Here is a 22620-nt window from a genome sequence, read left to right as displayed (position 1 = left end):
TAGCCCTGAGTTTTAAGTATCCAAAAAATATTATGGTTTGTTAGGTTTTGATGTCTAGATGTCAAGTTTATTTTCAAGGTGGGTAAATATGTTGAAAAACTGCTGACTCAGCAAAAAGTATCGATAATTTTCAATATTTAAACCAAAATATCACGAGATCTAGATGGTTTTTAATTAGTTCTAGTGTTTGGATTGAGTTTCAGTTTATATAGCTTTTACAGCCACTATCATGAAACAAACATCAACCATGGAAATATAAACACGATCTTTGTTTACTTAATGGATTAAAAGTACAACATAAAAGTTTATCTATTATGGGATAAAGTTTTGTCTTTTTATGTCATATTTTTCTTATATTGATATGTAACTAACCATCAAACATAACAACATCTAAAGGTAGTTCTAGCTGGAAAAAGTAAATTTTGATTTAAATGATCTTAAAAGTTATCTAAATCCTGATTCGAGAGAGCTTTCTTTCCTGTAATTTGTATGTTGTTTTATTTTGTTTTGTTCAATTTTTTGTGTTTTTTTATATTTTTTGTTTTGTATACCAGTGCATACATAAAAAAACTGAGGATGATTTATGACTGAGGCAGGAGATTTAAAAACCTTTAAATATTTTCAATAAAATAAAACGCTAAGATGTATTTTTTGGACTTGCTTTTTTTTGTCAGCTTTTCATGGCTTTTAATGAAACATCTTTTAACAAATTCAAGACATTTGTGATTTTGCCAATTATGATTATGATAATGTCAACCTGTATTCTGTTTTTTATATCTGAACTTGTGTTTCAAAAAATGAGGACTAATTAATGTAGTTTAGAAACTAATTGTTGATTAATATGTTTCATTAGTAAAAAACAATAAAGTGCTCTTCTCTGCCATTCCAGAGATTTATGCAGATCCCAGTATAAATTTCTTGAATCTATTTCAATGTTCCGACTAGGATCTTGATGCCAAATTTCATCCAGAAGACCCACTAGATCAAAAGTTAAAAGGTGGTACAGGAACAGCCCCTCCCCCTAGTTCTGAACTGCCCCTAAAAGCTTACTTCGAATAGGGTTAAGGTTCCAACAATCTCCTGACTCAGACTTTATTGCAGTTTTCTGCAGATTTAGTGATTTTAGGCTCGAAATTTACAAATTTTAGATTCTGAAGTTTTGAATTTGTCATATAATGAGCCTTGCAATTAGTTTTACTTTGAAGACAGTATAGCTTTGTAGCTTATGCTGGCTTTGAATACCACTTCAAAAGACTTTGCTATATATTTGAATATAAAAAAGAAGTCATTATTGATTCAAATAGACAGATCATTGAATAATGAATTATGCTTAGGAAAGTATTGATGGCTCAATCAATTATTTAGATGACATTGTTTCAGTATAATATTTCTTCTGTTTATTATAAGAAACGAACCAGAATATATCTGAGTTTAGTAACCCTCTATGATTGATACTTTTTGGTACACAAATTAACGTAACTGGTTATAAATGTAATCACCCTATGTCTTTTTTTCTTAAAATACACCATTTGGAAAAAAATATTACTGCCTCATGGCAAGACCATTATACTATACTCTATTATCAAATTTTCAATTCAATAATTATACGTCCATCCTTTAAAGTTTCTAACAAAATAAGGAAGAAACGTGTATGATATTCATATACAAAATGAGTTAAAAACTACAAGTTAATATGAAAGTTGATATTTGAAATCTATTCTTTCCTATGTCTAGGTTGATAATATTTTATGGTAAGGTTACTTTCATGTGGTGGAATGGGTTTTGAAATTCACGATTCATGCCTCTTTTAGGTAGCTTCTTTTGGAAAATGCTTTTGCACAATGTTTTAACATTTAGTAACTCTGTGTAAAAGATGGAATTGTACCAGATATTTTGAAAATATTTATGCACTTATCTATAAGTTGATGTGATTAGATCCTGTGTGATAGTCTTACACCATTATTTAAGGTGTCCTCTTCTTTGTGTTATGGCTGGGGGCCTTTATAGCCTGGAAACCTGGCAACAAAAGGTAATTTTCTGAACCCAATTTTTCCGATTTTTATGACATGGTGATGGCTTCAGGATCTGGTTACATCACCAGAGAAGACCTTGCACATTTTCTATGCTCGTATTTTAATTGTTTAAAAAATATTTTACGTTTAATAAATTTGGGAATTTTCTTTATCTCGTTAGAAAACAAAGGGTGTTTTATAGATGAAAAAACAATTTCAAAAAAAAAAGGTTTGTAATTGTATCACTTTTTAACAAAGTTTAGATGTAAGTGGTATTCGAACTACAATCCTTGCCAATATATTATGGCACATTTCCGGTGGTCAAATTTAGATACATTGCAACAAACCTCCCCCTCTCCCACTCTGAACAATGTTAGTGGGAATGAAGTATTGCTTGTCCAGCCCTTAGCTTGCCCCGACAACATTGTTTGGGGGGGGGGGGGGGAGGAAGAGGGGGGATGCTCATTTCTGTACTTTTTGTGTCAATGATTGTAAAAAGAGGGGTGGTCCTGAGATCCCCGAAGACACTATAATGTCTCTTTGTGATGGAATCGAATGAATAAATGTTATCGAAGTTAAACAAAAATTTACGTCTCGTAAAATAATTCTTATACTATAATGTCTTTGGTGATAACATGCATAAATGTTATCGAAGATTCTTATTTCAAAGTTTGATAAATAAAATATTTTACGATTTTTTAAAGGAAAAAATACATCTTGGTTGAAGAAAAGAAATTCACGTCTGGAAAATTAATTCTCAAAGTTTGATAATAATAAAAATATCTTTCGATTTCTTTTAGAGGAAAAAATACATCTTCATTGTCCATCGACACACTCATATCACTAATCCATTCCATAATGAAGAAAAAATGAATCAATTTTATTATAATACATCATTTTAAAGACAACAAAAAAAAAATTACCCCCACCAACGTTTGATACAGAATCGTTACTTGTTGTATTGAACTGAAAAAAAGAAATCATTCAAAATGGCAGCACCCGGAGATGATATGTCTGTTCAAGTGGCACTCAGGTTCGTTTGTTGTTTTATATAAGTTTTTTTTTCAAAGTTAACAGTAGGTGCGTCTTGCAATTCCTTCGGCTTCATTAATTAACACGTAATGCGTTAATATTTGTCTTTCTTTTAAACCACATTTAGTTATTTCCTGTGATAAATATATAGGAATGAATCCGTAGGGGTGGTAAAGTCATTTTCGGTCGGGGTTTTGGGCGGCGAAATATGAAATTTGTTTTTTAGTAATGCAGGATTTGTTAGATTTGTTAGACCCCCTCTTAAGAGTTTTAGACGATCCTATAGTCTTCACAAGGCCACTAAAAGGGTATAATTTAATTTAAAGAGTGGCTTCGAAAGACCTTCTCAATTCAATAGAATTGATTTTTGATATGATTTTCTCGTTTCACAGGATTCGTCCACAGAGTGCAGCCGAGAAAATTGACATGTGTCACGTGTGCACTTCGGTTACGCCCGGCCATCCACAAGTGATTCTTGGCAAAGACAAAGCATTTACTTATGATCATGTTTTTGATATTGAATCACGACAACCAGATATTTATGACAATATAGCACGCCCTCTTATCGAAGGGTAAGAGTAATATTGTTGCACTACTTTCCTTTTCAAGGAGCGATGGCCAAGTGATCAAAGGCGTCAGCGTCTTGAACCAGGGGTTCGCGGTTCGAATCCCCGCTCGTTCCAATGTTCTGTTCCGTTCATAGATAGCCGAGCCGGCTGACCGTGGACCCCGTGTGCAATCGAATGACTTCCTAAAAGTCCTAGATTACTAGGCTATCCACGTAAAATATCGATTCTATCAGATTCTATCTATCCTTCCTGTTTCTTTGAATGGGTTGGCGGGGGCGGGGAAGGGCATTCATTGATCTCTGGATCAGGCTACACGTACGTAGGAAGCCTGTCCAGGTTTAGGCTACGTCATTTCTTCCTCTGTTTCGAGTGTAAAACTCCTACTCTTCGGGATATGAGCACTGCTCTTATTTTGAATATTGATTTTCTCCGGATACATCGCATGCGCACTGAGATTTTAATGAAACAATAGAGACTTTCGAAAACTAAGCCAATCAGCTGTGTTTTAAACATTCTTTTATTTGAAATCTCTATTGATAAACATCTTTTGTGAAAGTTGTCTATTATGTTTAACCCCTATTGATACGCAATTCCCGGTGGGGGGCTACTAGCCGCCGCTTATAGCAGTGCCTATAGACCAAGAGAAAGGCCTAAAAGCCTGGAGCTGTCTTTTGTGTAGACTAGTCCAGTTTAAATAGCTGACATTAGTCTGCCATCTTGTTTTCAATTCTGGTTGCCAACAGCACGATTCGAATGTTTTGAATTTCTAACGCTCGGAAATCTATGATAAATTAGAAAACAACATGGCGGACTAGTCGACTTTAAAACTGAACACACATTCCCTGGAAATCTCTTTAAGCCTATCTAATGTGCAACGGCAAATTTAAACTAGACAAAAGTCGTATAAAATTTGCCACTACAGGCAATAACTGGGGTCTTTCCGTATAAAAAATTACTTCGTGAATATCATGAATTTTTATAGACTCATTACAATGATACATGGAGTTGATATTTTTAAAGTTTTTGTAAATACCGTTATTTCTCCATTTTTGATTAATTGAGTTTGAAAACTCGAATTTGAAATTTTGCTTTCGCTACCGAATGACGGTGGTAAAAAAGTGCTCGAAAAGAATAAAGATACCCTGAATACTAGACTACATACCAGCACAGACGAATGTTTTAAAATGCCATCTGTCCGTTATCATTACGAGAGACGATTTTAATTTATTAATATTATCTTTCAGGTGTTTCGAAGGATACAATGCTACCATTTTGGCGTATGGCCAGGTAAGAAAGAAGAAAATTATTTTCAATCATCTTTAATTTAAAACAAGATTAATTATTTTTAAGTTCTTAAATGAAAACGCTGAAAAAGTTTAGGTTGTTCTTAATCATCATTTAATTATTAGCCCAAAGGAATCATTTTCAATGATTTAAGATATATAGACTATCAACTCTAAATTAGATTTTTCAGGGGAGTGTAAGCTTTAAAAGGACAATCTAATTTTGTTTTGTATATCGTTTTTTTTAACTTGAAAGGTTTAAATGTTTTATTTTTATATAAGTGTTTCCGTTTCATATCAGACACATATTCCATACCAGGACAGTGTATTGTTATATTATGCTGATGTAAGCAAACGATATGACTCTTATTTAAAAAGAAAACCTTTAAGTCTCCTCCTCATAGAGTGCTCGATAATTCAAAGGTTTGGTTTCGAACTAAGTTGATACTATTGTATGCTTACTCATCAATTTTAAATTACAAGCTTTTTAACATTGGATTGACACGGGTGTGGATTCAGCGAAATTAGATTGTCTTCGCGAAGCCTACACTTTGCGTGGATGCGCTATTATGTTAAACTCTCGAGTTTAAAACAAGAAATTAGTCAGCTCCCTCATCATCATAAGTATATCTCCTAAGTACCGGCCAAGTTTCGAGTTTATGTATGTGTGTTTTTCAGCGACGGAGACGGTAAGGTTCTTATTTGACTAGATCATGACCAACTGAGGACGACGGTAAATCAGCACTTTTACCGTCCTCGATTTTGCGGGTCAGAACTGCGGGTTTTTCCAAATCGCTTCAGTCACTTTACCGTCCTCAAAAGTGCAAATACATAAACTCGCTATTTGTACTTTTGAGGACAGTGTAGTGTTTGAAGCAATTTGTTATAACCCGTAGATCTGACCCGCAAATTGAGAACGGTCAAAGTGAAGTACTAATTTACAGTCATCCTCAGTCAGTCAGGATTAGATAAAATTAGAAACTTAACCGGCGGAGGAACGCAGGAAAGCGCAGATACATAAACTCGCTAGAGACGGGAGCTGGTAAAACGTTGAGTACTAAAAAATTAAAGTTGTTTTCTTATTTACGGTTATTTAAAGCTCCTTACTGTTGATCACTATTGAAACACTTGAAAACTTGATAACGAGATTATGTATTGGAGATATTCTACGGCTACGGTTGCGGGGCTGCCCGTACGGGTCGTCACCAAAGGCGACATGTCGTTATCTAATTTGCTCTGTACGGGAAAAACACCAAAACACCGTATAAGCAAAGTCGACATAATGCCGTACGTCAAGTATCGAACTTGCTTTCACCCGCCATTACTTGCCTTACTCGCCATTACCCTCGCTACTTCAACCGTAGCCATAGAGAATTCCAGATACATAATCTCGCTGATATATCTCTTTAGACGGGTTCTGGTAAAACCTTCACAATGGGCACCAGTTTCGACGTCGGCATCCCTGAAACGGCGATTGGAATCATTCCGCGTGCCGCACTTCATTTATTCCAAGGGATCAAAGAACGTCGCGATAAAGCAGAAAGCGAAGGAAAACCGTTACCGGAAATCAAAGTCTCCGCTCAATTCTTAGAGGTTTGTTGAAAATCTTCCTGTGATATCTTAGGGGGACTAATTTTGGCGGCAACTAATTTTGGCGGGAACTGATTTCCGCTGTTTTAGAACCTGCGATTTACAAATTTGGCCATTTACCGTATTACTTCGAACAAACGCCCGGGGCGTTTATTTAATTTTTTCGATTTTGGGAGGGGCGTTTAAAAGAAGGGGGCGTTCGATGAATTATTTTAGTCTAAAGTCGAATATTTAGAGCAAATATACCCTTTTTTAGTTCTTTATTGGGATTTTAGTGCAAAATTTCTTTGGTTCAACGATTAAAGTTGCATCGAAAACTGCTCTGGTTACAAGAAATGACTAAAATCTTCCTTTTCAAACCCAATCAACACTGATATTGAAGTATTAAAGTCACAAGTTTCTAATAAACGCCCCTCCCTAGAGGGGGCGTTCATTCGAAGGGGGCGTTTATTAAATAATTTTCCTTTTAGGAGGGGCGTTTATTCGAGGGGGCGTTTAAAAAGGGGGCGTTCATTCGAAGGGGGCGTTTATTAAATAATTTTCCTTTTAGGAGGGGCGTTTATTCGAGGGGGCGTTTAAAAAAGGGGGGGCCTTTGTTCGAAGTAATATGGTATTCATAAAAAAATATGAAAAATCCTTAGGCAAATGAAAGAAATATGTCCAAATTTTGATTACTCCTTGCTGGCACGCATTCTCTTTAATGGCCATTGCTCCGTAAGAGAATCTGTTCAGGTTGGCGCACCGTTTTGATCTTTTTCATCCAGATTTGGGATTGATCAGGATGGATAAGCTTTTGAGCGCGTGATTGGCTAAAGCAAAACAATCGCACGAAAACAAGTGCCAATTGCAACATATGAACCAGTCGCTTTCACTTTCGTTTTCAAGCAAAAAGCACTGTGGTTCTGTTTGTTTTGGCTTAATGACCAGGTCAGATCGTCACATTCGTAGAATAGATGATCTGTTATGAGATTCTCAGTCACTCGTCTTTCGTTCCCTTTCAGCTGTATAACGAAGAAATAGTCGACTTGCTGGACATAGAGAGCAAAGGAAAGAAACAAATCCGTGTTCACGAGGACCATGATGGAAACATCTATTTGACTGGCGTCTCGTCTAAAGGTTTGGTTTCTTCTTCTTAAAATCCCTTGGTCAGCGGGTGTCTGATCGACCGCCGGAGGCGGTTTCTTTCATAGTGGTACGCTAATCTCGTTTTGCCTTGGCTCATTACTTTGTATACAATACCATTTACTTTCGTTTTTTTTTAAGTAGATTACCCAGGTGTTTCTCTTTTTTTCCCTGAATGTCTTTTATTCGGAATTGAATAATCGAGACATGAAAAATGACTATATTGTAATCTGTTTTCAATGAATAATCTAAAATGTACTGGAGATGACATTAATAGGCGTTAATAATGTGCGCGCGCTCTTTCGCGAGCGTGATGCGTGATGGAAGGCGGTCGTTTCAGTGTGTGTTTAGATCCACACTGTGACCTAGTTATACTGACTTAGACCTAGTTTAGACGGCCCACTTTTGCCCTGCCTATTCTTATTGTAAATTAAGTAAAGTATGCATAAAGTTGGCTGTCTAAAGTCAGTCAATGTATTGCCCACTTTTGACGTCAATGCAATGTCTTTCTTCCATCTTTTCTAAGCAAAGATTTTAACTGCCAACTTTTTGCCCACTTTCTCTGCTTACTCTAACAATTAGAGTAGGCAGGGCAGACTGCTGGCTGTCTAAACTAGAGCTTAGCAAGGATTTTAACAGCCAACTTTTTGCCCACTTTCTGCTTACTCTAACAATTAGAATAGGCAGGGCAGAAAAGTCGGCCGTCTAAAAACTAGAGCCTATCAACCCTTAGTGGCGCAGTCTGCTTTTGAGGTACACTATGATTTACAAGAAAAATTTCTCCCATGAAAAGATACCCTTGTATAGATTGTATTGTATTCATGGCGTTCTAAAGTTTAACTTTAGAACGCCATGATTGTATTGCATCTTTCATAAGGACCTGCATTGTTCTTAAAACCCCTTGGTCAGCGGATGTCTGATTTCACTGACGTATCAACCCTTCGTGATCTGCTTTTTAGGTACTTTATAATGAATTACAAGAAAAATCTCTCCCATGAAAAGACTCCATCACATACAGCCAATTCGATTGACTTAAAAATATGCCAATTTTGCCCTGATTGCCAATAGAGGATATCGGCTTAACGTGAAAACTCAGATTTGACCCCCGAGAATTGCCCACAATGCTTTGCACGGAATAAAGTTCACGGTGAAATTCTTTCCACACAAAGCATTGTGGGCAATTCTCGGGGGTCAAATCTGAGTTTTTATGTAAAGTCGATATCGTCTATTGTTTTGAATTCTTTTGAAAAAATTTGGCAATTGGGGCATAACTGGAGAAACATAAATGCCAAATAAAAAAGATGTTTTGTATCTGTCGTTCTTGGCAATTTTGGAACTTACCTCCATACAAAACACTGCTCCTACGAGACCTGTGTTCTTTTCGCTTTTCGAACGTCAAATAGAAGACCTTCCAATGCTAAAACACTGCTCCTACGAGACCTTAGCCTATACTAGACGTCACCCGCGTTTTTTTTTACGCAATTAACGTCTATTCCACTTTGCGACTTTTTCGAATGTTTTGAGCCCGGGTTTTCGGGCTCTAAACATTCGATTTTTTGACGTCACTTTAAACTTTTGAAGCCCTTGCAGTAGCAAAATAATCGAATTTGCGTCAAAACACTTGAAAGGCTTTTATTTTTCGAAAATGGAACTCACTAAGAAACGAGATGAAAAATCCCGGTTTTTAGTGAGGTGCTCGCTAACGAGACCTGTGTTCTTTTCAGTTTTCGAACGTCAAATAGAAGACCTTCCAATGCTAAAGCAAAATAATGCCGATCGGAAATTTGATTGGTTAAAAAAATCGCCCGCGCGTGTAAACACTTAGCGCTCCACAAACGCCGACAGAAAACTGCCGACGAAGCATCACAAAACGGAAATCAAAATGGCGGCGTAGCGGCGTGGGATTTTGCCACATAACTGTGATATTTTGACATTGAAATGGTGGGCTTTTCCAGAAATAGTCCGTGCCCCCCCTCAATATCAATATCCTCAAATGTGGGGGTAAAATTTTTTTCTGAAAAAGCCCAATTTTGGATTTTGCAAAGCTAGGGAGTATGGTAAAAAAGTTTCTCAATCGAAAGGGCTGATAGATTGTATTTATTGTATTGCAACTTTCATAAGGACCAGCGTTGTTCTTGACTCAACATCAACGATAATTCTTTTTATTCTTCATCTAGGTGTGGTCTCAGCGGAAGATTGTATGGGCTTATTAGAAGAAGGGGCAATCTCACGAACGACGGCCGCCACCAATATGAATGCGACGTCCTCGCGGTCGCACGCTATTTTCACCATCTTCGTCAAACATCACAGGCTAGCTGCAGTAAGTATTCGATGGAACAAAATATTTGACAATTCATGATATGTACCACTGCAATAATGACTTCACAAAATTATGCAACTTTTTGTTTTTGTTCCACCCAATACGTCACTTTTTCTATTGTTTAAGTGACGTATTGGGTGGAAAATTTTAAAAAAGTTCTCAGAAGACTCTCCAGTGGTGCATATTATCATGAATTCGGAAAAATCAGTAAGTTAGACCATGTTCAAACGTTACGGTTTGGTATCGCTCCGGTATGGCTTCCGTTACGGAAGAAGGGTGTTCCTATTGGTTCCGGAACGTTTTGGAGCAAGAAAACGGAGCAGTTCCGTTCCGATGAAAATAGTGAAGTGAAACCGTTTCGATCTGTTTTGCTTTATAACCACTGACTGACCTTTGTATATCCCTGGACCAAGCTACATCCGCCATCTTTGATCGGAGTTTTTTTGCAATTAGTACCCGAGAAGAAGCCATTGCAGTGTTAAAAATTTAACGTCTAACGGTGCTACATCATCAAAAGTTTTTGAGGGAAAGTAGATCTAGCGTTCTCGATTCTTTTTCACCGCTATTGAGTAGTGCCGCCATTAGGGTACCAATTTCAGAAAAAATATTTTTGGTTGGTCAGGATTGAGTAAATTGGTCCATGGATAAATTAAGGTCAGTGTTTTGTGTTTAGTGTCAGTGTAACATCTTCTTTTTTAACGTTTCGAATTTTGACGTTCACACTTGTTTTGTAGTCTGTGCAAGTACCTGTAATGACATTTTTGCTTGTTTTTTTTAATGAAGTCAGGGGGGGGGGGTCAAGCAGTTAGTACAAGACATCATGCCGGTTAGTACCGTGGTGGTATAAATTTTCAAAAATCAGTTAGTACTTGATGATACTAAGTGACTGCTAGGGTGGTGTCAAGTAAAAAATCTAGGAAAACAGTTAGTACAAATGAATACTAAGTGCTACTTTTTTACCTTTTCCAGAAAAATATTAAAAATAAATGTCCTTTTTATCTGTTTAGATTTGATAAGCTAAGTTAAATCTGTAGAACATTGAAGCTACTATTTTCTTGACTTAGATCGATTTTGAAATTGTAAAAGTTCGTAATCTTGTTCTTTATAAATCATGAAAAAGTATTTTTTTTCTGCCTTGATTGAACGCTACATATTATGTTTATGTTTTTGGTTTACGGTGTTTCATTATTGTATCAATTGAGAAGTACTTCGTTATTTGAAACTCTTGTACATATATCGCTGTACAGCGTTGTGTTAAAATAAAATTTTTGATTCATTTTAATTCATCATACCAAATCAATAACTGTTTCAAAACAATTTTGGGAACATGGTTTGACAAAAAGTAAATATCACACTCTCGTTTGATAGGTTTTAAAGGGGTGGTCCTTAGTGAATTTCCTTTGAAATCACTTAGTATATTTCATACTAACTGTCAAAGGGTGGTGGTGTGGCCTCTTTCCTCCAAAGAATCACTTAGTAGGCATGATGTCTTGTACTAACTGCTTGACCCCCCCCTGATGAAGTGAATAATAAATGTTGTCTTCTGACCAGCCACCAGAACCGTTGGAAAACCAACGGATCCGGCGAGTACTCACAACCATGCCATTCGCGGGCATTTGCTCTACCATTGAGCTACGGGTCCATGTGGAACCCGAGGACTCAATTGCCACTCGGTAGAGCTGGAAGTGAATTCTCTACTGACTGGTCAGAGACAGTGAATCGGGAGAAATCCATCTCCACATAATTTTTTTTTAAATTTTTACAGTCTGATGGCACAGAAGATGGAGATAGTTCAGAAGAATTCGAAGTATTGAATGCTAAATTCAATTTCGTTGATTTAGCTGGTTCGGAACGTTTAAAAAGGACTGGGGCAACTGGTGATCGTGCTCGAGAAGGAATCTCAATCAATCAAGGCTTGGTGAGTTATCTGTTGACGTTTAGAAATTTAAAGGAACATAAAAGTACTGTAAACAAACCGTATGCAGCGGGATACAAAATCAAAACAAATTTCACATGTCAAAATAAAAAATCAAAAGAAATATGGCTGGTTTTGATTGTTTCAATTGTTTTACAAGTTTGTTTTTGACACGTGATTTCAATTGTTCTCTTTAATGACACGTGATTCGTGCAATGTTCACATTTTACTACTTTTATGTCCCTTTAAACTATAGGTTGAAAAGGAGAATGTAATCGAGTCCCCTCCCCTTGGCCAGAGGTAATTTTTTCGAAAGCCAGCAACCCATTGGATTTTTAGAAATTCAGTAGACTCTCGGTTATTCGAACTTCTATAATTCGAACTTCTATTTCGAACTTCTCAACAATTCGAACTAATTCCCAGTCCCCGTCAAGAACAATCCTTTGTAATGTACTTTCTATAATTCGAATCTCTCGGCTGTTATTCGAACACATAAGTTTCCCCGTTCGAGTTCGAATTAACGGGAGTCAACTTTTCATCTAAGGTCCGCCTCCTTCGAATCTTCATCTTTCAAAAAATTTCCACTGACCCCCCCCCTGGATTCTTTAGGTTTTGTGAGGCCACCAGGCCCCCAAACTTCTCATATGCTGTCAGTAGCGGTTGATGGTTTAAGGGGCTGTTTATGGACGAATCTGTCTCGTTCATGCTTAAAAATGAAACCTATAAAGTTTTGCACCGCATTTAATGCGACAGGTTATCGAGGTTATTTTTTTGGAGGGATGGGATGATCAGAGAAAAGGTTATTCTAGAACTTCAAGCGGGTAAAAGACTGATTTTATTTCGTCCACTCTCACTTTAAAAAATATGAAGAAGAATTTTTCAAATGGTTATGTTTTTGCAAAATTTCCAATTTCCCAGAGGGTATCCAAACATTTTCAAGAAGTTTTTTTTTTTGATTTTCCAACGCCCTTGTATGGGTATTAAGTTATCAATAAATTACACTCTAACTTCCTTTCTTATGAATTTTCCCTTAATTCTCTAATTGGACAGCTTTCACTTGGAAATGTTATCAGTGCACTTGGTGATAGAAGCAAGAAAGGATCTCACGTACCTTACCGTGATTCCAAACTCACCAGGTTATTACAAGATTCTCTCGGTGGTAACAGGTAAACTTCTTTCGTAGATGCATGAAAAAAGTCTTTCCTGGTCATTTTTTTAGTATAGCTTATAGGTGTAGATTTTCAAAATATTTTCAGGCCATTCTTTTAGTATAGCTTCTGCGGTGTACATTAACAAAGTCTTTCTTGGCCATTTTCTCCAGTTCCTTGAGACGGTGCCACATAGTGAACATTGTCTTAATCTAGACGATTGTCAGTATGTGACGTCTTGGTTCTGGAATCCAATGCTCTCGCATATCAGGTTGAGGTCATTGCATTAAATGTCATCTGAAGTCAAAACAATGATCTCAACTGAACGTTTGTAAACCTGATGGAGACCTCCACTAAGAATGACCTTCCTGGTCATTTTTTTAGTATAGCTTCTTCGGTGTAGATTTTGATAATCTTTCCTTGCCAATGTTTTACCACTGAGTGATATACTTACTTATAAAGTCGTTTTTCGCCATCGATTTACCATTGTTTTTGAGGTGTACATTATAAAATTCTGTCGCAACACACCTATCAACTTTCTTTATTCATGATATGCACCACACTGGAGAGTTTTCTGAGAATTTTCAAAATTTTCCACCAAATACGTCACTTTATAAACAATAGAAAAAGTGACGTATTGGGTGGAACAAAAACAGAAAAGTTGCATAATTTCGTGAAGTCATTGCAGTGGTGCATATCGTGAATAAAGCGCGAGGAGATTGAATTCTAGTCTAGCAGAAAGGGGTGACGTTAATATGAATGAAGTCGTTGTATTTGATATCCTTGCAAACAAAGTAAAGAGTTTTGACGTCAATTCTTAGTCTAATTTATTACCAAAGCCCTGAAATTCTATTGTAATGTCACGTGACCTAGGTAGGATTTCCTTCCTAACCTCGACACACATATTCAGCAAAAGCCATGACATGCAACCGTTCGGGCTTTATAAATCTATGCTCAAAACTCAATCACATGTTTATAAGAATCGTGGCTATTCTGTTGTAAAAGTAATCTGTGTAAATAAACAGGTTATTTATTCACACTCTCTCTCTCTTTCTTTTTTCTAGTCGAACGCTCATGATAGCATGTGTAAGTCCTTCAGATCGTGACTTCATGGAGACACTGAACACATTGAAGTACGCAAACAGGGCTCGCAACATCAAAAATAAGGTAATAGTCGAAAAAATAAACTTTGCCTGTACTAAACGGAATTTTCCCTATACAGTAACGTCTCTATTCCACTATCCTCGCTACTCTTAGGTTCCAAATAAACGCCCCTACCCCCGCTTGTTAATTTTTCGAAAATTTTCCAACCCCCTGGACCTTATTAGGACCCCCCCCCAAATTTTTTAATCTTTAAGAACATTGACAGCTGTCAAAGAGAAGGCCCCTTCTTTTACTCTGATACCTTATTTTAGCCTATTTACCTTATTTTTGGGTTTTCAGAATTACAATTTCCAACAAAGATTTTCCAATTTCCTTGCCTAACCCCTGAATTTCATAAAAATTGCTCAAAATAAGGCAAAATAGAACAGATTTACGCTTATTCGCCAAAATTAGTTCCCGCCAAAATTAGAAAAATTCACTATTCGCCAAAATAAGTTTAGGATATTTGCTGCCCGCCAAAAAAAGTTCCCTTAAGGTAATTAAACTCAATCGTATGTCTATTTTAGTTAATTCAAAACACTTTTTTGTTTTCCAGGTTGTGGTTAACCAAGACAAAGCGAGCAAACAGATTGCCTTGCTTAGACAAGAAATACAGCAGCTGTCTCTTGAGTTGACAGAATATAAGCAAGGCAAACGAGCTGTGGACGGGGGTAATGAATATATGACCGACACGTATCACGAGCTTGAGATGCTGAGGACCGAGAACGAGACATTAAGGTTTGATATGATATTTGTTTTGGACCCTATTTGGACCTCGGAGGTACTTTAAACCAACCTATAGTCGTCCGTTCGTTTGTTCGTCTATTACAAGCTTTTCTCGGGATCGGCCTCTTTGGACCTACTTCGGAGGTCCTTTGGTCGTCATAGTGATACGCAAAATGGCGGAACTCAAAAAGTGACTGAACCCAATTTTTGATGGGACAAGTTTTAGTTTTTTTGCCCTTTTTCTATTGAAACCACACTGAGCTTCATATAGACCCTGGATGTAGAAACTAACATTCTCAAAAGAAATGAAGAAAAAAAAGACAAAAATAGAAATGAAAGGGGTTGGCGGGTCCAACCGAAATATTTTTAGCTTTGCGCGCAAGGGTAGTTGAAACCGACTGGGGATGCGGCACATCAAAGGCCGACTATCATTTCTCTCCGATGGAAAATAGGCCCACTCCCTATAGAGCTTTTGCCTGGGTGGCCACCAATCCGCTATCGGAATATCAGATGAGCAGCTTCTTTATGTACCGATCGACTTTAATCAATTTTTCCGGTATTTTTAGGATGCGAGTGAAAGCCTTACAAAAGAACATCGATTCTCAAAACATCCAACTCACTGAATTGAAAGTGACGTCAGCGTTAGCGCACGTGACCTCAGGTATGCTTTTTAACTTTTTTTGATAATTATCGAAGAAAGCGGTGGCAATTATAGGTTTAGGGTTTGAAATCAGCGAACTGGGTCCAAAAAAATTTGACGCTTAAAGTAGTGGGGGAAGGGTGGTTGGGTTATGGGCTAGTTTGAGGTATAGGCTAGTTTGAGGTAGCGCCTCGATGCATTAGCTGTCTTGGATGCAAACTAATCTTTACTCGGACAAATCAGGGATATTGGATTCTATATCCGAAATAATAAGCCGTCGTTCATCATCATAGAGGGTGGACATAGAAGGTGACGGCCTAAGTTTATTCTTTCTCTATTCTAGAAATTCTGGTCCTGAGTATTACCAATACAGTCTGCAGACGAACATATTCTCATTTTCACGTGCGTTTGGTTTGGGAAGGCGAAACACGAACGCGAACTACCCATGTCTAAACTTTTCAATATATCTCCAGAACTAACAGATTTCTTGAAATTCTGTAAAAAGGTCCAAGTTCCTGAATAGTTTTACTATGTTTTGTGAAAAAATCATAACCATCAGTGAAATACTCGTCCATCTATTTAAAATTGAAGACAAAAATTTACGAAGAAAAATAAACCACACAACACAAAAAATGCTTTTTTAAACACTTTTTTCCACCGAAAAACAAATAACTTTTATAGACTTACCTTCCCCAAACATTGAACAAGCCTCTACTAATTAAAGTAAATGAGATAAAACCTTAAATTCAACCAGAATTTACAACCTTTTGTCCAAAGCAAAAGACGTGCTTTTCTCGCCGCCATCTTGTTTTAGAATGAGAATTCCAGAGAATTCCATTCGGTTCCAGTTCCCAAGCTCTTTTTTTCATCCAATCAGATCGCGCGATTTCACTTTTGCTTTCTCTAGTCCAATAAGACTGCGGGATTTGAGTCATGTGACATCTCTATTGAAAAACCCGCGCGGAATAAAATAGAAATACAGGGGGTCACACTACTGGCTACAGGAACTGAAAGCAAGCAATTAAGGCCAATATTTTAGGTTTTTCTGAAGGACAAAAGGTATAGGAAGCTTTACTGAAGGAGGGATAAGGCTGGGACTATCTAGTTAAAAGATATGGACAAAAAAGGCACTTTTTTGGGTGATAATTAAGATTTACTTATAAACTTTAATTCTCTTACCCCCGTCTCGGGCCCCTCTGATATGAGCAAGGGAACCATGCTGGCCACCCTTACTGAAAATTTCAGATCAAAACAAACAAGGAATTAATTCCTGTAACTCGAAGAAAATTGGAAAAAGCTGGTTTTTGACTGTTTCTGATCCTAAAGTGCAATTTTTTGGTAAAAGCCATGCAATTTATGTTTGGATTTCTAGAAAGCTTACCCATTCATTGTCAATATATTTTTTATTTGAAAGTAATCTCTTCATGGAATAAAAAGATATAGTCAAATCTTGTAGGGTCATTTTTCAAAAAAAGTTTGCCAAATTCGATTTTCGCATTTCGCGATTTTACCCTACGCAAACGCACGTGTTTTATTCCTGGCATAATGACCGTTTTCTACTGTATTGTCTTATTTTTCTAGACGACAAAGTTGGTCTCGAAGATATCGTCAAAAAATACGAAAACGAAATCCAAAAATTAAGGTACGTGTTTTTCATAATAGGTCTTCTCATAAATTATTTTCAGTACAACGACTGCCTCGATTTCAAACTATTACCTAGGTGATTAAATCCCTCGAGTCTTCAAGTGTTACTTTCTATAAATAGAGTAAACTTCTTATGAAATCCTCTGGGAATCAATTACCATAGCAATATTTTGGAAACAAGGTAACCGTTGCTCGTGACGTAATTTGTGAAAAGGTCTATTGTCGCAGTAACTTTTTTTAGTAGAATAACACTTTTCAAGTTTAACAGCGCTCTCAGTTTTATGGGTCTGGTCTATTAGTGGTTTTGTTACAAGGAAAACTTGTTCTCGACGCAGGGCATGTTTTGGTTGTTTCTCTAAAGCAAACCAAACAAATTCCCACCATTTTCCCAGAGATGAGTTTCCTTATCAACTCAATGCAAGAGAATCTTACAATTTTCACAAGAGCGCTTCTACCACTGACCTTTATATACCTTGGACCAAGCTATAGCCTTCATCTTTGATCGGAGTTATTTTGAAAGGAGCCATTGCAGTGTTAAAAGATTAACGTCTAACGTCAGACCCAGTATCTACGGCTAATTTCAAAATTCATTGCCGTAGGGGATCTGTTGTCATTGTCTTTTCTTATTTGAGATTTTTCAAACCGGCCACTGCGATGGAGTGTTGGTGAGAGGGGGGACGATGAGAGATGTTTTGCTATTTATAAATCATACTTCATCGCAGAGGTTTCCGTACGGGAATTTCTTTATCAAACAGACAATGCACACAGAGTTTACTACGAAACCATAAACATGAGTAGAAAATACTGGGCGTTTGCCATCACGTCATGCGTATCATTATGCCTGTATTGTATTTTCAGCAACAAACTCCTCGAGTCAGAAGCGATGTCAACGGCAGCTGTCAGACGAGCTCAAACGGTCAGTCGGATGGCCATGTCGCCTGGCAACACCACTAATGAAGATGATAATATACATTCCATCATCAACGAAGCTAAACAAGACTTGAAACGCGAAAAGAAAGCGAAGGTAATTGTCTTCCCTCCCTCCCTCCCTCCCTCTCCCTCTCTGAGTGGTATGTGCGGACGGGACCCCCGAAAACCGACCCTTAGAGAGACCGATTTTGGCTGAAAAAGTGACCCTTAGAGAGACTTTTTTACAATTTTTTGCTTTTGAAATTTCTTAAAAATCTTAAATTTTCCGACCCTTAGAGAGACTGATTTAAAACTCTCTGATTTTTCCGACCCTTAGAGAAACTTTGAAGGGTGAAAAACCGACCCTTACCATCCTCACATACTCTCACTCCCTCCCTCCCTCCCTCCCTCCCTCCCTCCCTCCCTCCCTCCCTCCCTCCCTCCCTCCCTTCCTTCTTTGTACAAAGTCTCCGGAAAAAAGGGTATAATATTGTTGGAGCGGGGAAGCGGAAATCATGGAAAACTTTTAAACGTTTTTGTAAGGTCATGTGGTCGGTTGAAAAATGACGCAATTTCATTAGTCAAAATCGACGTAACAGTTAGAAAAATTTTTAACTTCATTCAACTTTTTTTTTGTTCGCGCGACACTTTTTTATGACGTAATCTTTGCTTCGGGCAAAAAAGATTTAGAAAAAAACTGTTGCCCATTTCGCGCGAAAGTGGAGACCGGCCTTTAGTTCCCTACTGGTAGTATCCAGAAAAAACTAACGTGACGTAACGTACCCCTACCTCTAGAGTGGCCATTAATTAAATCTATAAGCTCCTTAAAATTCTCTGAAGTGATAAATACATGTTTATCAAGATTTCGGAATAAGATTTTCTCTTGCTCGACTCCTCGCGAGTTTTATGGCAGTCTTTTTAAGCGAACACATGATGTATGATTAAAAATATCTTGTAGCAAAATAATCCAAGTTTTAAGTTACAGAATACACCATCAACTTAGGGAATAGTTTGTTGTAATGGCATAACAAATATGATTATCCAAAAAAACTTGGAGAATGTTAAATTTTGACAGAATTTATATTAGAATTGGGTGTTATTTATATTTAATTACCTCATCAGCCTTTTTTACGCCAGCCCTAATTTAACGCCAGCCCTTATTACGACACGAGCCACTGACCTTTATGTAACCCTGGACCAAGCAATATCTGCCATCTTTGATTGGAGTTATTTTGGAATTGGTACCCGAGGAGAAGCCATTGCAGTGTTAAAAATTAACGTCTAACGCCGCTACATCATCAAAAGAATTCGAGGAAAAGTAGACCTAGCGCTCTCGATGCATTTACACCGCTATCGAGTAGTGCCGCCATTAGGGTACCAATTTTCAAAAAACTCCGATCAAAGATTTTGCTTGGCTGGGATTGAGAAGCTTGGTCCAGGGTATATAAAGGTCAGTGCACGAGCCCAAAAAAATTACGTCAATAAGGGCCAGTGTAAAAAGGGCCGATAAGGTACCTTAAGGAATGAACGAAATGGACTTCTTTGATTTTAGAGTACATTATAGGGAAAATGTTAGTTGTTTTGTTTTTGACGTGGAAAATTTTCTTCTCTCTTTCATCTACCCTCCTCCTTTCAACCACCACATTGTCTACCTTTGACATCGCTCATCAGAAAAAAATGAAGATGAAAATGAAAACATTGGAGGAGAATGATGAAGAAGAGGTTTGTCTAAAAGTTTTAAACCTTTTTTTTTGTGTAAGAATTCTTTTTTGAAATCTTAAAATTTCGCGGATATGCGAAGTGAAGCTGCTAAATTTAGTCCCCCCGAAAATTTATCCCACTAAGACCATATGTTCAGACGTTACGGTTTCGTATCGCTCCGGTGTGGTGAACGTCAAAATTCGAAATGTCAAAATTAAAGAAGACGTTACATAGCTAAACAGATCGAAACGGTTTCGCTCCACTTTTTTCATCGGAACGGAACAGCTCCGTTTTCTGTCTCCGCAACGTTCCGAAACTAATATGAACACACTCGATCCGTAACGAAAATCATACCGGAGCAAAACGGGACAGTGACGTGTGAACATGGTCTAAAGTTCAATTGAAACTTTATTGAAATAAGTCGAATTTATGTTAAAACGCTTAAACAAAAGATTCTTTTGTTTCTCGTGCCTCTCTTAACCAGCTAGAATTAACAATATTTTGTATGGAAACTTTCAAAGTTCTTGAAAACGGTCCTATTAATATAATTTCAGCCAAAATTGAACGGTACAGAGAAACTAACGTCACCAGAAAGTGAAGAACTCAGTCAGACTACCGAGGACAATAACAGTGAAAAACAACAAGACGGGGGAGAGCCTGGGGACGAAAGTGGTGATGACGTCATGGACGAACTAGAAGAGGATGAAGAAGGTTTGTTGCTATGACGTCATTTTTTATGAAGATATCATTTTATGACGCACTATTGTCTTGCTGAACCATAGGCTAGCTCTAATCGTCTCAAATTAAAATCTGTTCCAAGAAAATTAATTGCTAGCACAAATCGTACTAATCGCTTGAGTCATTTTGTTTGTATCGTGTATCGTTCTCACATTCTAGTAACTATGGGTTGTAATCCCACCGGTATCTTATATAAAACACTAGATAGAGCTACTCTGTATTTCCCAAGCAACGACAGGTGGTGAAGCCATCTTTGCTGAAAGTAGGTAACTTTAGAAAATTTGGTTTTCACTTATATAAAGTTTTTTAACACTGCAATGACTTCAAAATTTCAAGAATCGCGTAAGCTAAATTGCGACGTCACTTCATTCAAGATGTCGAATTATTTTGCTTCAGCTAGAGACGGAGTAGCTCGTAATGAAGTTGTGTCCTACATTGGTTTTCGATTGTCGTACTTCGTGCTTCCATAGTCATTATAAAAACACTGGTCTGGAAGGCTTTTGTCTCTTTTTATTGTTAAAAGATGGGGATGAGCTGTAGTTTTTACAAGATACTTCACTAATTGGTCATTTAAAGTGATAGAGATGACGCGTTCTTTAGAAAAAGTAATGAGATTCTTTTATTACATCTCAACGACCAACCAAATCAAATAAGAGCTTGTAAAAACTCCAGCTTGTCCCAAAAGATGGAGCTTACGTACCAGAATCGATTTATTTTGCAAACTTTTTGATCATGTGATTAGAAAATAGACCAATCTCAAGAGGAGATTTTGGTAACGTGATCAAAAAGTATGCAAATCGCAACTTGTCTTTTGTTTGTAACAAAAGTAAATTGAACAAAAAGCTAAAATAATACATTGCCAGACCAGGGTTTTTTTATAATGACTATGGTGCTTCGGAGTAGCTCTTTCTAGTTTCTTTATATAAGATATCCGTGGGTTATCCACATCAAGTTTTACCGGGCCATGTAAGGTATTTGAAATATTTCCCTTTTAAAATATTTCTCTTTTCATCTTTAGAAGAAGAGGAAGAAGAAGAAGAATTGATGTCCAACACTGATTCCGATGATGAAGTCGAAGAAATGCTTAACAAATCACTCAAGGTACCATTTTTGTCTCGCTCATCCCGTCAGAATCAACTTTTTTTACTTTTGTCTCAGTTATTAATAATAATAATAATAATAATAATGTTTTACAGATTTCCAGGCCACCGTGCAAGCACATGGGCCTCTATAAATCGCTCATACATTGCTTTGGTTTATTACAAAGGTTAACTTCAAACAGATATGCAACAATAGTGACAGTTTCAATCATACTCAAACATTTTCTCTTTCCAAGCTAGACCGAGGTTTTCTTTAAACTCTTGTATTGTAGATGATTTAACTACTTTTTCAGGTAGGCTATTCCACTGTTCAATGCCCCGATAGTAAAGGGAGTTGCTCTGTGGTCCACGGACACCATCGTTCGCGAAAATTCTTACCAGCTCAGAATTATGTGTTCTCATTGGTCTTATTCGTTGGTTAAATTTCTTAGGAACACACGATTTTTCATAGTGATTTAAATGTTTAAAGATCTCAACCATATCACTTACCGCACGCCTATATTTTAGACTTGGGATTCCAATTCTTTGTAGTCTGCTTTCATAACATAGTAGTCCACATGTTTCGACTGTTTTTGTAGCGCGCCGCTGAACACCTTCTATAAGTTTTTTGTGTTTTTTCAGTTTCGGTGACCAAATGACTTGGGCATATTCTAGGTGGGGCCTGACAAATGTTATGTAAAGTTTACGGAATAATTCAGGAGTGAGATACGTGAAGGCTCGTCTAATTAGACCAGCCATTGAGTTTGCCTTTTTTACTTGGTTTGATATATGTTGGTCGAATGAGAGATTTTGGTCAAAGATAACTCCGAGATCCTTTTCGAATTGTACATGTTTCAGTAAATTTCCTCCGAGTGTGTATTGATGTACATGTTTAATTATATTCGGCTTACCTAACGTTAGTACATGACATTTGTCGGGATGAAATTTTAAAAGCCACGTATCTGACCATTGCTGTAGTCGATCGATGTCCTCCTGGATTATAAGTGCATCTTCAATTGATTCTATTTTATTGACAAGTTTAGTGTCGT

General features: G+C 37.2%; 1 protein-coding gene across 3 annotated transcripts in view; it reads left to right on the top strand.

Annotated features, from left to right (window-relative positions):
- LOC136817150 (kinesin-like protein KIF21A) overlaps positions 1 to 22620 on the top strand; it is a 63263-nt gene that overhangs the window by 11154 nt on the left and 29489 nt on the right. For 2 of the 3 annotated variants that reach the window (XM_067073485.1, XM_067073487.1), the window contains exons 2-17: positions 2813 to 3045; positions 3437 to 3616; positions 4858 to 4900; positions 6307 to 6489; positions 7488 to 7602; positions 9786 to 9928; positions 11694 to 11846; positions 12894 to 13009; positions 14056 to 14158; positions 14691 to 14872; positions 15427 to 15521; positions 17082 to 17142; positions 18003 to 18168; positions 19725 to 19775; positions 20309 to 20465; positions 21511 to 21593. In XM_067073485.1, the coding sequence (XP_066929586.1) occupies positions 3002 to 3045; positions 3437 to 3616; positions 4858 to 4900; positions 6307 to 6489; positions 7488 to 7602; positions 9786 to 9928; positions 11694 to 11846; positions 12894 to 13009; positions 14056 to 14158; positions 14691 to 14872; positions 15427 to 15521; positions 17082 to 17142; positions 18003 to 18168; positions 19725 to 19775; positions 20309 to 20465; positions 21511 to 21593 (1875 nt within the window). In that variant the 5' untranslated portion in view covers positions 2813 to 3001. Of the gene's footprint in view, positions 1 to 2812; positions 3046 to 3436; positions 3617 to 4857; positions 4901 to 6306; positions 6490 to 7487; positions 7603 to 9785; positions 9929 to 11693; positions 11847 to 12893; positions 13010 to 14055; positions 14159 to 14690; positions 14873 to 15426; positions 15522 to 17081; positions 17143 to 18002; positions 18169 to 19724; positions 19776 to 20308; positions 20466 to 21510; positions 21594 to 22620 lie in introns of those variants that run through there. The other variant, XM_067073486.1, reaches the window with a different exon arrangement.

This window comes from Clytia hemisphaerica, unplaced genomic scaffold, assembly GCF_902728285.1.
Source record: "Clytia hemisphaerica strain Z4C2 unplaced genomic scaffold, Clytia hemisphaerica genome assembly, whole genome shotgun sequence".
Lineage (NCBI taxonomy): Eukaryota > Metazoa > Cnidaria > Hydrozoa > Leptothecata > Clytiidae > Clytia > Clytia hemisphaerica.
This window is presented reverse-complemented; position numbering and strand designations above follow the sequence as displayed.